The following is a 15286-nucleotide window of genomic DNA, read 5'->3' on the forward strand; positions in this document are numbered from 1 at the left end:
GCTGGATTTCCGCAGTAGTAGTAGTTCTAAGGTATTATGTGGGTGGTATTTTTAGACAGGACTATTTACAGCCAAACCCTAGGGTGACCACTATATACAGGTTTGACTTGATGCCTAAATTATTCAATATTTGGAAGTCCGGTGATGCTATTATGTTTAGTTGATAGAGTGTTTGATTTCTTGATTGACCGACTGATTAATTGATTTGCAGGAGGAGGGCCAGAAGGTGATGGAGGAGCGTGTGAAGACAGCAGTGGAGGAGAGGGACCAAATCTGGCAAGAGAAGATGGCTAGTCAGGAGATGGCCCATCAGGATGTTATTGCAGCAATGGTCAGTACATTTAAAAGTTCAAAGGTTAATCAGAGAGGGTAAATGAACACATCATCCCAGCAATGGTCAGTACATTTAAAGTTCAAAGGTTAACCAGAGAGGGTAATTTAACACATCATCACAGCAGTGGTCAGTACATTTAAAGATCATAGGTTAATCAGAGAGGGTAATTGAACACATCATCACAGCAATGGTCAGTACATTTAAAGTTCAAAGGTTGTTCAGAGAGGGTAAATGAACACATCATCACAGCAATGGTCAGTACATTTAAAGTTCAAAGGTTGACCAGAGAGGGTAAATGGTCAAATCACAGCAATGGTCAGTATGTTTAAAGTTCAAAGGTTGTTCAGAGAGGATAAATGAACACATCATCAGAGCAATGGTCAGTACATTTAAAGTTCAAAGGTTGACCAGAGAGGGTAAATGGTCAAATCACAGCAATGGTCAGTATGTTTAAAGTTCAAAGGTTGTTCAGAGAGGATAAATGAACACATCATCAGAGCAATGGTCAGTACATTTAAAGTTCAAAGGTTGTTCAGAGAGGGTAAATGAACACATCATCACAGCAATGGTCAGTACATTTAAAGTTCAGAGGTTGATCAGAGAGGGTAAATGAACATATCATCACAGCAATAACCTTTATTAAATACAAAGAGACACTTAAAATTTGCTGTTGGTTTTGTAATAGGGTATTAATTTTAATTGATTTTGTGGTTGCTATTTGAGGATTCTGTTTATTGAAACAAATGGACCCCCTCTCCAATTCATGAATATGTATATATGTGTGTGTGTGTGCATGCGTGTGTCACTTGTCACAAAAGTACAAAAATTCATACTGAGCTCTAAAAATGAATTTACAAATGCAGTTTTGAAATGAAGCCTTCATGGAGACTCCACAAAAACAAGTCATAGTACAAGGATAAAATTTGGATTAATATACCATATAACTTAATAGTTTAATATCTATTAACTTAATAGTTTAATATCTTAATTACAGGAGCGAGAGAAAGAGACAGCTGTTGAAAAGTTTAAAGAAACCATGACTAAGACAATTGCAGAAAAAGACCACATAATTCAAACCATCCAGGAGGACACCAAGAGAATGTTTATGGAAAAACAACAAGAAATGAACCTTGCCATGGAAGAACGTGATCTCCAAAAGATGGCAGTACTCACAAAGCATGATACACAGTGTGATCAAATGCATTTTGAGATTGACACTTTGAGGGCAGTAAGTTTGGTATCATCCATTATTTTTGGGAAATCATGGCAGCTTTGTTAATTAAATTAAGTGGAATTTAATTTCCTCTACTATGAACACCTTGCATATACTGTAAATTCATTTTTATTTGTAGGATAGAGTTTTTTGGTTGAGCAAACAGCAGACAGTAGAAATGTAAAATCTAGCATTCAAGGTTGGCATTTTTGTTAAGGTTTGGGTACAAGTTTTTCATCTGCATTATTTCCAAAACCCTTGATGGAATCTGTTCGTTCTTAGGATGTATTAATGTATTATCATGAAGCAAAGGCAGTATTCATTCTGCATACTTCCTCAACCATTCTTGGGGTCAAAATCACAGACATTGAAAATTTGCATTGGGCTTTGGTTAAAGGTTTTCATTTGCATATACATTAAAATCCCTCAAAACATAAAACACTTGGGACCCACATTGCGTTTGGGGTTTTGTTTATTGAGGTTTTTGTTGATGTCAAAAAGCTGAACAGTATACTTTCCTACCAAAACAATCATATCCTTTCACATGAATAAGTACATTTCCTTTGCGTAGAAATAGTCGTCATCACAGGAAACATCCGAGGAATTAGATACAGTACTTTTAGAACTTTACTACAATTCCATTGGAATTATGAATGATACTCCACAATGCTCAAATTCTTCACATAATTTAAAATGTTCACATCTCAGGAGTCTAGCATTAGGATGGATTGGAGCATTGTTCTTTCTTGCATTGTTCTTTAATTAATGTGTCTCATATTATTGAGTTGATTTCTTGTGCCGCAGCCAACTTATATTCTTTCTTAGCAATCACTAAGGATTTTAATCTCCTTGTAAGATCAAAAACTTTAGGGTATGTCATATCGCTTCCAGGTGGCTCAGACCATACATTCTTATCTTCATATTCATCAATTTCATCATTGGCATGATTCATTTCATGAAACTTCAACACCGGTTCACTCTCCCGGTCATCAGAATTATCTTTAAGAGGAACATCATTGTCAAAATTATATAGGCACTCAGGCTGTATTAGACACTTGCTTACATAGCCTGCAAACCCAGAGGACCAGTAGCCTGAAAATGCTACTGGTTCTGTCCATAACCAAACTGCTCCTGCAGTTCATCATACAATAAGACAACCTTCTGCAGTTCATCATACAATAAGACAACCTCCTGCAGTTCATCATACAATAAGACAACCTCCTGCAGTTCATCATACAATAAGACAACCTCCTGCAGTTCATCATACAATAAGACAACCTCCTGCAGTTCATCATACAATAAGACAACCTCCTGCAGTACATCATACAATAAGACAACCTCCTGCAGTTCATTATACAATAAGACAACCTCCTGCAGTTCATCATACAATAAGACAACCTCCTGCAGTACATCATACAATAAGACAACCTCCTGCAGTTCATCATACAATAAGACAACCTCCTGCAGTTCATTATACAATAAGACAACCTCCTGCAGTTCATCATACAAAAATACAAAATGTAGTCAGTGTCCCAATGGTAAATGCTCATAGACTTAAATTTCAGCTCTGAGTATGGTTATTTATATAATGAAAAATGAAACATAAAGAAAAAAAATTATACTCATTTATATATTAAATTTATAACATTTTATTAAATTCAGCAAAACATGGCCACTTTTTACTGACTATGTCAATGATGCTTGCTGTCCAGCTGATCAAGATCCATAAATATCTCATATAGAGGCTGGACACCAGATTTAGTTGTTGCCATTGATGACCAGTCTGAACAAAAATCGGTGTCATTGTCCATTGACTTGTCATCGATGACAGTGTCAGAACTAGACATGGTCCTCAAGGATGAGGCTGTGGTATCTAAAGCTGACCTTGAAATTAGGTCTGATGGAAGATGAGCTTTAGTAGTGAATCGCTGGAACTGGAACTGGATCATTGCATGTTGTCTTAGCATTCATCCCATTTTTATATTCCAAATGCATAGTGTAACCCAGCTATTTTTAAAACATAATTTTCATCTAATAGTATCTTGTTGTTTGTTCCTTGACAGTGTTGGTTTTTGAGCCTCTGGCACCTTATTCTATTACTATTGGAATTTCATTCCCTTCACAGACCTGCATTTGGAAGTTTATTACTGAAACTAGTACCTGATTGTTTATGTGTGGAATAGAAAACACATTTCAAACATGTCTAGATAAAATAAAGTCGAGTTACATAGGGCTTTCTTCATAGTCGATGTAGAGATCATGAGAGTCCTGAAATTTAAAGTTATTGAATTTTTCATATTGTGGTGTTTTCATAGATTTCCTATGGGAGTTGTTTGTTTGTTGTGTTTTGCATATGTAGGATCAATGCCATTTGTCAGCACCTGATAGGCTACACATGGTGGCCAGTATATTTGGTCAAAAAGAACCCTTGAAAAAACCAGAAAGAACCATGAACCCACTGGAAGCTACTGGCAAGCTTTTTTACATGTCCACTTTGTCTGATCTGAGACTTAAATCCATGCAGACTAATGTGCTCCGATTTGTCGAACAACCAGGTGTTACCTCTAGGGGTGTTAGTACCAGTTAGTTGTCCAGACACCCAAATTCCACAAGATATTGAAGATGGTAATTGGAAGTTCCTTGTGTCATGAGATACTGCATACATGCAGAAGAACTCTGATTTGGAGTCATGAGCATCTGTTGAATGCAGACTCCACACAAGTTGTTTATTTTCTCATAGATTCAGTAGTGGTCATCAAAAACCATTCATTCTTAATAATTGTTTCCTTGGTTTTATTATTTCTTTTAATACTATAAGATATGCAATTTGTAGGTTAAATTTAATTAGTATACCGTAGAATAATAATAATGTGGACTTGGTACAGTGCCTAATCTTGAAGCTCTAATTGTAGGGCACCCAACACATATAGGTGTATTTATAGTCTGTAAATATTTTGTAGGGCACCCAACACATATAGGTGTATTTATAGTCTGTAAATATTTTGTGTTTTTAAACATTGATCATTGGCAGGTTTATGGCTAAATATTTAAAGTAGAAGTTGAGAAATTCATGAAAAATATGTTAGTGAAATTATTGATGAGAGTTTGGTTACTGTTCTGCATTTAATTTCAGCGTAAGGAAGAACTTGAGAAACTGGTGAATGATATGCAACTTGAGCAGGAAAAACAAAAAGAGGATTGTGAGACAAAGCTGAGACAAAAGGCTGAAGCCCATGAGAAATATTGCCATGCTCTCAATGTAGAACATGAAAAATATGTAGCTGAGATCTTGTCAGAGCATGAAAAAAGTATTCAAGAGAAGTCGGATGAACTTTTAGACAAACATGCTGCTCATATTGCTGACTTAATTCGCAAGCAAGAAGAGTCTAATGAACAGGCCAAAGTTGAGGTTGAGAAATATTTTAAAAACCAGTTAGAGAAACAAAAGTCCCTAATGGAGCAGAGAGTATCTGATAAGAACCATCAAATTGAGATACTAAATGTTACAATTCAGCAGCTAAAGCTGGAACTGTCTGACAAAGAACAAGACTTTGAGTCAAGGAGCTTCGAGTTCAAAAACAAAATGTGCGAGACAAGTGAGAATTACAAGAAACAGATTGTTAAGTGTGAGAAACTTCAGGACGAGTTGAATAAAGTGAGAAATGAGTATGAGACAAACAAGACACAGCTGGAACAAGAATTGTCAGATCTCAGAGAAAAGGTGTCAACTGTCTCAGAGATGAGATCAAGCCTCGAAACAGAGAACAAAGCTCACAAACAGCAATTGGAGAGATTAACTAAAGAGATAGATGAAAAATACCAAAGTTCAGATAGTAAGGTAAAAGAACTCTTGAATCAAGTAAATACTCTTGAGGAGCAAAAATTAGATATTTCTCAGGAGAGACAAAGGTTCCATGATAGAGTAAATGAGACACAAAGACAGCTAGATGAGACAAAGAGCAAATTAGCTGAGACAAATGATCTCCTGAATTTGAAGAAAAGTGAGATTGAATCTGCAAAAGAAAAGTTCACAGAGTTTGAAGAGCAAGGTAAACATTTGATTTCTTTGATAAAGGAACTTGAGACAGTAATAAAGGAGAAGGAAATATCTCTCTGTCAGTTGCAAGAGTCTTTGAGTAGTTCTGAAACAACTGTCATTATTTTGCAGAATGAGAAGGCAGATTTGACTTCAAGACTGGAGTCAACAGAAAGTGTTGTGTCTCAGCTGCAAAAGACTAATGATAAATTGAATCAAGAGTTGCAAGAGAGAACACTATTACTGGAGGAAAGGGATACAGTTCTCAAGGAAAAAGAGTTTATTCTGAATTCTAATGCTTTTGAGTTCAATCAGGAGAAGACCACACTGTTGGAAAAGTTAGAATCATTGCAAAAAGATTTAGATGATAGGAATGATGTTTTGTCTTCAAAACAGGAAGAGGTAGACAATTTACAGAAAGCTATAGATGCAACTGACAACAATTTGAAAGATATTCAGTCTAAATATTCTCAGCTAGAAATGGACTTAAGGACTAATAAGGAATTGTTAGAAGGAAGAGACTTAGAATTAAATCAGTTGAAAGAACTAGTGGAAGGAAAAAATTCTGAATTGACAGGAAAGGATACAGAGTTAAAAGAGTGGAAGGACAAGTTTAATCAGCTTCGAGCAGAGGCCAGAACAAAAATTAAGGAACTAAAAGAAGAACTGGAACAAAAACAGATTCACTTAACACAGGGACTTGGTGAAAAAGATCAAGTTTGGGAAGAGAAATTGAATCTAGAAAGAAATAATCTTGTGTCAAAGTATAAAACTGAGATTGAAAATTTACAGCAGAAATTGGTTGAGGAACAAGAAAGTAAGAAAAGTTTGGAAGAAGGAATCAGAGAGAAATTTGAGGAAAAACAAAAGCAATACAAAGATAATTTGACAAGACTCAAAGAAACTTTCCAAGAAAACAAAGCTGCATTGGAAAAAGAGGCTGCAGAAAAGCTGGAATCTGCTTTTAAGGAGTGTAATGAAAAGATTCTTGAATTAGAGAGCAAATTATCTGATTTAAATCAGCAAATGTTTTCAGTTTCAGAAAAGCATAATTCAGAAATGCAAGAGAAAGAAGAAAAATTGTCTCAGGCCAAAGAAAGGATATTAGAGCTAGACAGTACAAACAAATCTCTTGAAGAAATGCTTAAAGCTATGAATGAGTCATGCCAAGGCAAAGATGACAGGATGGCTGCTTTAGCTGAAGAGTACGAGAAGAAACTTACAAGTGCAAATAAGGACAGTAGTGATAAATACGAAAATCTTTTGTCTCAGTTGTCCTTGATACAAGAGGATCTTAATGAAACCACACAAAAGTGTTCACAGAAAGATACAGAGATTCAGGATCTGATTAAAAAACATTTAAATGAGATTGAGACCATCAAACTGGACTATGAGAAAAAAATATCTGAAATGTCTGTCATTGATGTTGAACTTCAGGCACAGTTAAAGATGCTTAATGAAAAAGTGAATGAAACTGAGAAAAATTTGAGTGATTGTATTCATAATTATGAGAGTCAGTTAGAAGAGTATAAGACTAGATTTGAACAACAGGAAAAGCAAGCTGCAACTATAATGGAATCTTTAAATAGCAAATTGCAGGCAGCAGAGAAAAATGCCAAAGACATGGAAGAAACATTAAACACTACTTTAGAGTCATCAAGCAAAAAGACTGAGGAATTAAATTACACATTTGAAAATAAAGTTAGAGATGAGGAACAGAAAAGAAAATTCCTGGAATCAAAAGTTAAAGAGCTTGAAGAGCAAGTTGAATTACAATTGAGCAATCATAGAGAGGAAATGGATAAAAGTCAGAAAGACTGGGCAAATAAAATTCAAGAACTAAAACAGAAATATGTGGCAAAGTTAAAAGAGATTCAGGCACAGAGTAAAGAGAAAGTTTTAGAGCTTGAGAAAGATTTTCAAAAGAAACAGGAATCAGAAAATACAAGGTTTGTAAAGTTGGAAGAAAAATTGCAAAGGGAGATAAGCGAGAAAGAAGCCCTTGCTACTGAATTGGCTCATGCTAATACAAAATTACTACAGTTGGAGCAGAGTTGTGAAACTATTATGGAATTAGAGGAGAAAATAAAAATGTTGACAAAATCTGGAGAGGAAAAAAATGGGTTAATTATTGAACTGAAAGAAAATATAAAAGCAAATGAAAGCTTGATGGTAAATTTGAGAGTTGAAAAAGAAAGGCTTGCACAAGAATTGGTTGAAAAACTCCAGGAAAAGGACACATTCTATGAAGAAAAGATTAAGCAAGAAAGTCACATGAATTTGGAGAGTGTTAGGCATTTGGATGAAAAATACAATATTTCCATTAAAGAGTGTGAAGATTTGAGATTACAGCTGACTGAAATTCAAAACATGTTCAGATTAAAAGAGGAAAGTTTGCTATCATCAGATAAAAAAGTTTCCAGTTTTATGGGAGAAGTAAAATCTTTGTCAGAAAAACTTACAGAAGTTGAATCTGTGAATAAGGAATTAAGGAAATCTTTAGAAGATACTCAGGGAGAAAAAGAGAAAATGAAATTGGCAACAATTGTCTTAGTTAAGGAAAAAGAAACAGTGGATTCCCAGTTCTCTCAAATGAAAGAGGACCACGAGAAAATTGTGCTACAATTACAGTCCCAAATAAGTGACTTGCAGGAACAGCACACAGGAGGACTTGATAGATTGAGGAGTGAATTAGAGGTTGAACATATGTCGAGAGTGTCAGAAATTAAGAAAGCACATGAGGAAGAATTGGGAAGAGTTAGGAATGCTTTAGAAGCTGAGAGCAATGCTAGAGTTACAGAGCTGAAAAAGAAAGCTGAAGGTTACATTTCAAAGATTCAAAGTGAAAAAGAAACATCTATTAATCAACAAAAAGAAGAGATACATCAGCTGCAGGAAAAAGTTACCTCCCTTGAAAAACATATACAAGCACTTTCCACAGAAAAGGAAAATATTGTGAAACAGTTTGAGAATGAAAGGGAGGTTCTGAAGGCAGAGCTAACAAATATTCTAGAATCCAAGGAAAACATTATAGAAGAAAGCCTGCAAAAGTCCGAAAGTAGCACAGTAGGGCTAGTGGAAATGAGAAATAAGTTTGAAAGTTTGAAAACAGAAAAGAACAATTTAAATGAAAAACTTACTGACTTGGAAAAGGAAAAGTCTGAATTGATTAAAAAATGTGAAATGATTACAAAAGATTGTGAATTACAAAAGACTTCCTTGGAAAAGGAATTGGAGTCTGTGAGGGCTCAACTGGAAAAGGAATTTCAGCATATGAAATCTGACAAGGATCAGGAACTAGATTCTGTAGAGAGAAAACATAAAGAGGAATCGGAACAGATGAAGAAACATTATGATGACCTTCTTGAGGAAACAAATAGGGACCATAATTCCAAGATCAAACAACTGGCAAGAGATTTCAATAAGAAAATGGCAGAAAAGGAGAGAGAATTTGAAGCTACGTTTTCTGATGCAATAGGTCTGTAATACATAAACAGGGTTCTTATTACATAATGGTTTTACTTTTCTGGGCCTTGAAATGCCAGGAAAGTTAAAAATATATTTAGTATTATTGAGTTTAGCACAAAATCAATAAAACTTGACCATCATGAATAAAAATAAACTCACAGTACCTCATTTTGTTATTTCATCTGATGCGACACATGCAGTTTTTATTTTGCTTATCAGATACCTCTAATGTGAATGTTCCTAATGCATCTTTGAATATATATTAAGTATTGGCTTGGTGTAGTGAAGAAACTGAATAAATTCCATGTAGCAAATTGATCATTTTGCTTGTCATCATGTCCACCTTTGCTCATTGCACATTGAAGGGCTATGGAGTTCAGACGTCATTATGAGGTAAAAGTCTTCATTTAGAGGCCTGCAGTGTGGCAGTTAATAGTGTCTAGCACTGGTGCATCATACCACACACATGTAGCATGATGTTCCAACCAGTCACATTATCCTTATACCAGACCATCCAGTCCTAACACTAACCACTTAATGCTGAGCGCCTAGCGAACCAGCTGTTAGTACCAATTTTTTTAAGTCTTTGATATGACTTAGCTGGGATTTAAACCCGTGACCTCCTGCAAGTGAGGTGGACACTGTAACCATTTGACCACTGGAGCGGTCCTCTAAATGGATGTAAATCATATCGCAAATTGGATAATGTAGATTGTTCTATTGATCAAAACATGAAAATTACATCCAGCTGCTGTGATCTATCAGTGCTAATTTTTAGAGTTGAACTATTTGGGACAGTGAGGAGGAGACGTAGATGAAGAAAAGAAACATCATGGGGTACATGAGACATTTCAAATTTCCAGCTGTCATGGGGTGCTTTTTTAAGAAGACATGGTTATCTTTTTATCATGTTGGATAATTCCTTCCATAATATTTAAGTTTGAGATTTAAGATATTAAAATCTAAATGGTTGGTCTGCAGATGTGCAAAATGTTTGCAGAATTTTGGTCTGTCCTCAGGGGGAAGAGCAGGGTGTGGGATACATTTTTATTTAGACATAATGGGGATGTTTGGGATGGGGATAACAGAAAAGTATGATGATTATGCTGAATTTTTGCAGACTTTTGGTTTTATATATATATTTGTTGTGTGACAGAGAAAAGTCAAAGAGAAGAGCTAAGGATGCAGAGAGAACATAAGGCAGAGCTGGAAGAGCTTAGGAAGGAAATTCAAGAGAGGGATGAGAAAATTGATGACATCAGACTTGATTATGAGGCCAGACTTAAGGTAAGGATCTTGAATATGTCACTCTTAAGTGTTTTAAAGTGGTTTGGGGTTTGGTCTCAATGGTAATAGGATCTGTATTCTGATTATTCTTTGTTATAAATCTATGGTCTTAACCTAAGTAACATAAAGAACCCAATCCAACAAGTTTTGTAAAATTTAATAAATAATTTATTTTTCTGTTATAAAATGAAAGTTTAAGAGGAGTTTTCAGTGTTGTGAAATAAATTCAAAATAATCTTAAAAATATTCTATCACAAGTCCCAAAGAATAGAGTGTTCCGAATTAATTCCAGATCCTGAGTGTTCTGATGTACTATATTCCATGAGTATGCTGAAGTGCCAATAGTCTTGATGTATCACAATGGCATTGTCAAAAACTTCTTAGAATAATATTTTATGTCCAAAGGCAATGAGCATATGAAACTCCAGTGCATAATCCAACAATAAATAATAAAACAAATGATCCCTTTCAAATTATATCTACACACAACATTAAATACATCTGCAAACTGATTTTAAACGAAAACATAGGAAACAGGAACACATAGTTGTTCAACTCTTTGTCCTTATATACACTGTACTGCTCTACATTGCAGTATGTTCCTGCTTGGTCTATATTGCAATAACTCCCACAGGAGATATTTCACAATACATCCTCATATTGCAACATCCAGTGGAAATTTACCCCAAACTTGAAAACAAGGTCATTATTAAGATTGAATTTAAAACTTGTCAACAACTTATAGGTCAGTCTACAGTCATGTACCAAAAGTAAAGATACGATATAGATATGCATAACTTCATACCCTCATGATGTCTTGGTGTTGAAATATAGTGATACCCACATCTGTCTTCCCTTTATGCCATATCACATTTACCATGAATTTAAATTAATTTAATTTAATCATTTGAAACTGATTTCATCAATTGATTCCAACGTTTGTTTTTCACATGTTTCTATCTAAATTTGATGGGGTTATGGCCCTTGTTTAATTTGGTATGTATGTGTGCATGTATAGGATTTCGTGGCACATCAGCACAATCCTGGCTATACAGTTGCCATAAAGTAAATTTTGACATTGAAAAAAATAGGAAGAAAAAAAACCTCAAAGACCTCAGCTGGAACATCATCACAGAGCATTCTAGGGCAAAAAGGTTACCTCTTAGTTGTGAATCATATTAGTGGGACCATCTTTGTAAATATATTTTTTGTTTTTGTTGTTTTGTACAAAACTTCAGAATTGGCTAAATGATTAAAAATGTTGACATTCTGTTACTTTATCCTTTAGACATTAGTTTCTTCTCTGTTCATGATAAATTTTAGTGGCATTGCTTTACTGCATGTATATTATAACATGTTCTAATATTTCTGTGTTCATGATGAATTTCAGTGGCATTGCTTTGTTGCATGTATATAATAACATGTTCTAATATTTCTGTGTTTTCAGTGGTCATTAAAGTTTGATGGGCCAGCTAGTAAGCGGCTACCCCATGCCGACACCAAATGATGTCGGCGAATTCCAACTTTTCTATAGGGAATACGCTCTGACCCTATACCCCAACATAAATGGCCAAATATCAAAAATGGGGTGGCAAGGGTCAGAGGAAACTCAGACTATATACAGCACTTCCACAGGACTTTCAGACATAGACAGACTTAGTCACTTCAAAGAATTAAGAAAAATAAATGTTAGACTTTTTTGCAACATCATCCATTTCAGGAGAAAGTTGAAGAGCACAAGAAACGACTGGATGAAGTTCAGAGGCAGCTGGTGGACATAAAACAGAGACATCAGATTGAGTTGATTGAACTCAATCAATCCCACACTCAACAAGTTGAACAAAGGGAGTCAGTGCACATGGAAGAAGTCTCGGCTCTCACAAAAGAGTGGAATGCTGAGCGTAAGGTGTGTCACTAAGACTTTGAGCTATGTTTTAGCCATTTGTAGTTGCTGGTTTTAAGGGAGAGTTCTTGATTTTTTGTTTGTGGTTGCATTAAATTGGTGAATGTCAGTACTGTGTAATAATCATTATTTATAGTCACCTAAGCTGAATGGGTTGATGAACATTTACAGAAGCCAGCTATTTTTTATGGATATCCCACTTATGAAATCCATCATACTTTCTTTAATAATTGCATTTGTTTTCAGTACTGGAGACAGTCAAGCATCATCATCTTATACATTTAGAATTATACTGATTCCTTACTATAAAACCCATCACTATACTGTTGTTCCTCCTATAACTTGGGAATAGAAAAGGATCCCATTAAGTCTGTTACATTTTGTTCTTTATTTTGCTAACTTATTTCACTTAATTATTGGCTATTGAGAATCTATTATAATGTGATTTCACTTAATCAAATGCTCAGTGGTTTATGTTTTATGCGCAATTATATCAGAACCTTCTTGGAAATTCCCATACTATGATGCTCCCTTACTTACAAAGCAGGTCACTTTTATGGCTTCCACGAACATCATTTTTAAAAATGAGCATTGTGTAAAGTATTTGAGTCACATTGCATTTATCTTCTTTTCATATCAGTTCATTATAAAACCTTTAGTAATTCATATCTAAGTAAAATATTGACTAACCTAAATCGTGTGTGTGTGTGTGTGTGTGTGTGTGTCAATCTGTGACATTCAGATATTATTAAGTTTTAAGTTGCATGTTTGGTATTCCCCTCCCCTCCCCTTCTCCAAAAGAGTCATTTGTCTATGGAGCTTACTGTTTTTGTGTATGAAATTCATCAGCTTGAAATTTGGTTTAAATGTAAAAATGTTAGATGTTGCATATTGTTATCTAGAATTCATTTTCTGTTCATTCCTCATCATTGCTTTTATAGGCCTTTTAGTCTTTATCCTAATTAGTTCCACGTCAGAATGCTCAAAATACTGTTGAAAAAAATAATTTGTTTTGAATAATTTATTTTGTTTAAAACACAGGAATTATTCAGGGAATGAAATTATCAACAAATTTCTGTTTCAGTCTTATGTACCTCCCCATGTACACGTCATTCCATTCACTATTAAGTACTATTGGTATAACATGGTCCTTGATATAACATGGGTCTTGGTATAACATGGTCCTTGATATAACCTGGACCTTGATATAACATGGACCTTGATATAACATGGTCCTTGGTATAACATGGTCCTTGATATAACATGGTCCTTGATATAACATGGGTCTGGTCATAGATCTCATAATACTGGTGAATTACATTTTTCAATTTAATGTATCCCAGTGTACGATGACCATGCCTATATCATGGCATACTTTGATCTATATGCATATAGTATATGGTGTAAAGGTTAAGTTTGAAAAATTAAAAATGGATTGCACAGAAATTTTGATTGGTAAGCTCTGCCAAATAAATGCAGACATGAAGTTCAAGATAAATTACAAAGTACAAAATCTGTAGATGTTTAAATTCTGTTAAATATATATAACATAAAAAATTAAGGTTTAAGGGATGTCATATTTTGGGTCATCTTCTACTGTATTATTATCCCATTACGCATAAAAATGTAATTTTTCATGGAATCAGTTTCTCTCAAACATTTGCAGGAATTCAAACCATTCCAGTTGTGGCAGAATCATTATTATGAGCATTTGTCAGATTCTGATTTTACAGTTGGATAAAAATGTATGCAGATAAACTTCAGATTAAAAACCATTTGAAATTCTTGTACTTTATAATTAAATTTCTTTTGAAAGCATGTCTAGATGTCGGTATTACAAACTTTGTGAAAGTATGTTTAGATGTTGGTATTACAAACTTTGTGAAAGCATGTCTGGATGTCGGTATTACAAACTTTATGAAAGCATGTCTAGATGTCGGTATTACAAACTTTATGAAAGCATGTCTAGATGTTGGTATTACAAACTTTGTACTCAGATTCAGCTGAGGCAGATATTTACAGACGTTGGAACAAAGCTGGGGAAGATTATGCATCAAGTAAAACATGTACTTTAGAATTCAAATCAGGCATCAGGATTGAAAACCATGCCTTCTGATTCTTTTCTTTATGGACTCCAGCATACATGGATAACTGGGGAAAGTATGTTTAATATAAACAGTTCTTGGATCAGTAAGATCTGGTAGTTTTTATGTTCAGATTGCAAGGTTTGGCTATCACTCCATGCCTATAGCATCATGTCCAGTCTCATTTACTGAATATAGTTTGCATTAGTATAACTCAATGAGCTTTGCATCATGAATACTATCGGCATCTGTGTCTCGAAATTTTCAAGTGAGCATCTTGAATTGTACTTAAAACTACTGAGTTTTGTGTATGACTGATTTCAAAACTACATGCTGAAAAAAGTTGATCTCTTTAAATGTAATCTGCTATGTTTGACCTAGAGTTGTGCAAGAGTCGAGGGCTACTATGGAAGCCAACACATGTCACAGGTGCACATAAATCACCTGTCATCTATTTTTCTTTAAATTATTTAAAATATCTATGTGATGCCAAATAATAACTCATAAAAAAGAAAATATCATAGAATACTTTTCATCACCATGCATAAATACTCATGTGAAGTGCTCAATTTCCCCGTCAGTCATTATTTTCATGTTCACGAGTGATTTCAGTCACAAATTCCCATCATTTGTTTCAAAAACAATTTTCAAATATTTGTGGATTTCCTAAATTCAAAGAAATTTTTGATTATGCTTTAATATTGATTTACAGTATGTACTACATATGAGAAATTTTCCACTTTAACTTCTGTGAATTTAATTTTTTTTAGTAAATTCTGCTATTTTAATTTTAGCAGTTTTGCAAATTTGATTATTCAGAATGGCTTTACTTCGTAAATGTTTCTCAGGTTTGCATTTGTAAAATTTTTGACTTGATTGTTAAAGTCACAGAAAATACAAATTTAACAAAATGGAAATATTCCCATAGTAGATAACATGCTGTGGTGACAGTTTTCACTCC

The 15286-nt window shown here is 34.5% G+C and overlaps 1 protein-coding gene across 1 annotated transcript in view; it reads left to right on the forward strand.

Moving 5' to 3' along the window:
- LOC149776043 (uncharacterized) overlaps positions 1-15286 on the forward strand; it is a 150073-nt gene that overhangs the window by 103247 nt on the left and 31540 nt on the right. Inside the window, exons 10-14 of the mRNA XM_089942150.1 lie at positions 212-331; positions 1329-1562; positions 4681-9061; positions 10208-10338; positions 12059-12244. Of these exons, the coding sequence (XP_089798276.1) occupies positions 212-331; positions 1329-1562; positions 4681-9061; positions 10208-10338; positions 12059-12244 (5052 nt within the window). The remainder of the gene's footprint in view (positions 1-211; positions 332-1328; positions 1563-4680; positions 9062-10207; positions 10339-12058; positions 12245-15286) is intronic.

This window comes from Sinohyriopsis cumingii, chromosome 18, assembly GCF_028554795.1.
Source record: "Sinohyriopsis cumingii isolate HCF-2022 chromosome 18, ASM2855479v2, whole genome shotgun sequence".
NCBI lineage: Eukaryota > Metazoa > Mollusca > Bivalvia > Unionida > Unionidae > Sinohyriopsis > Sinohyriopsis cumingii.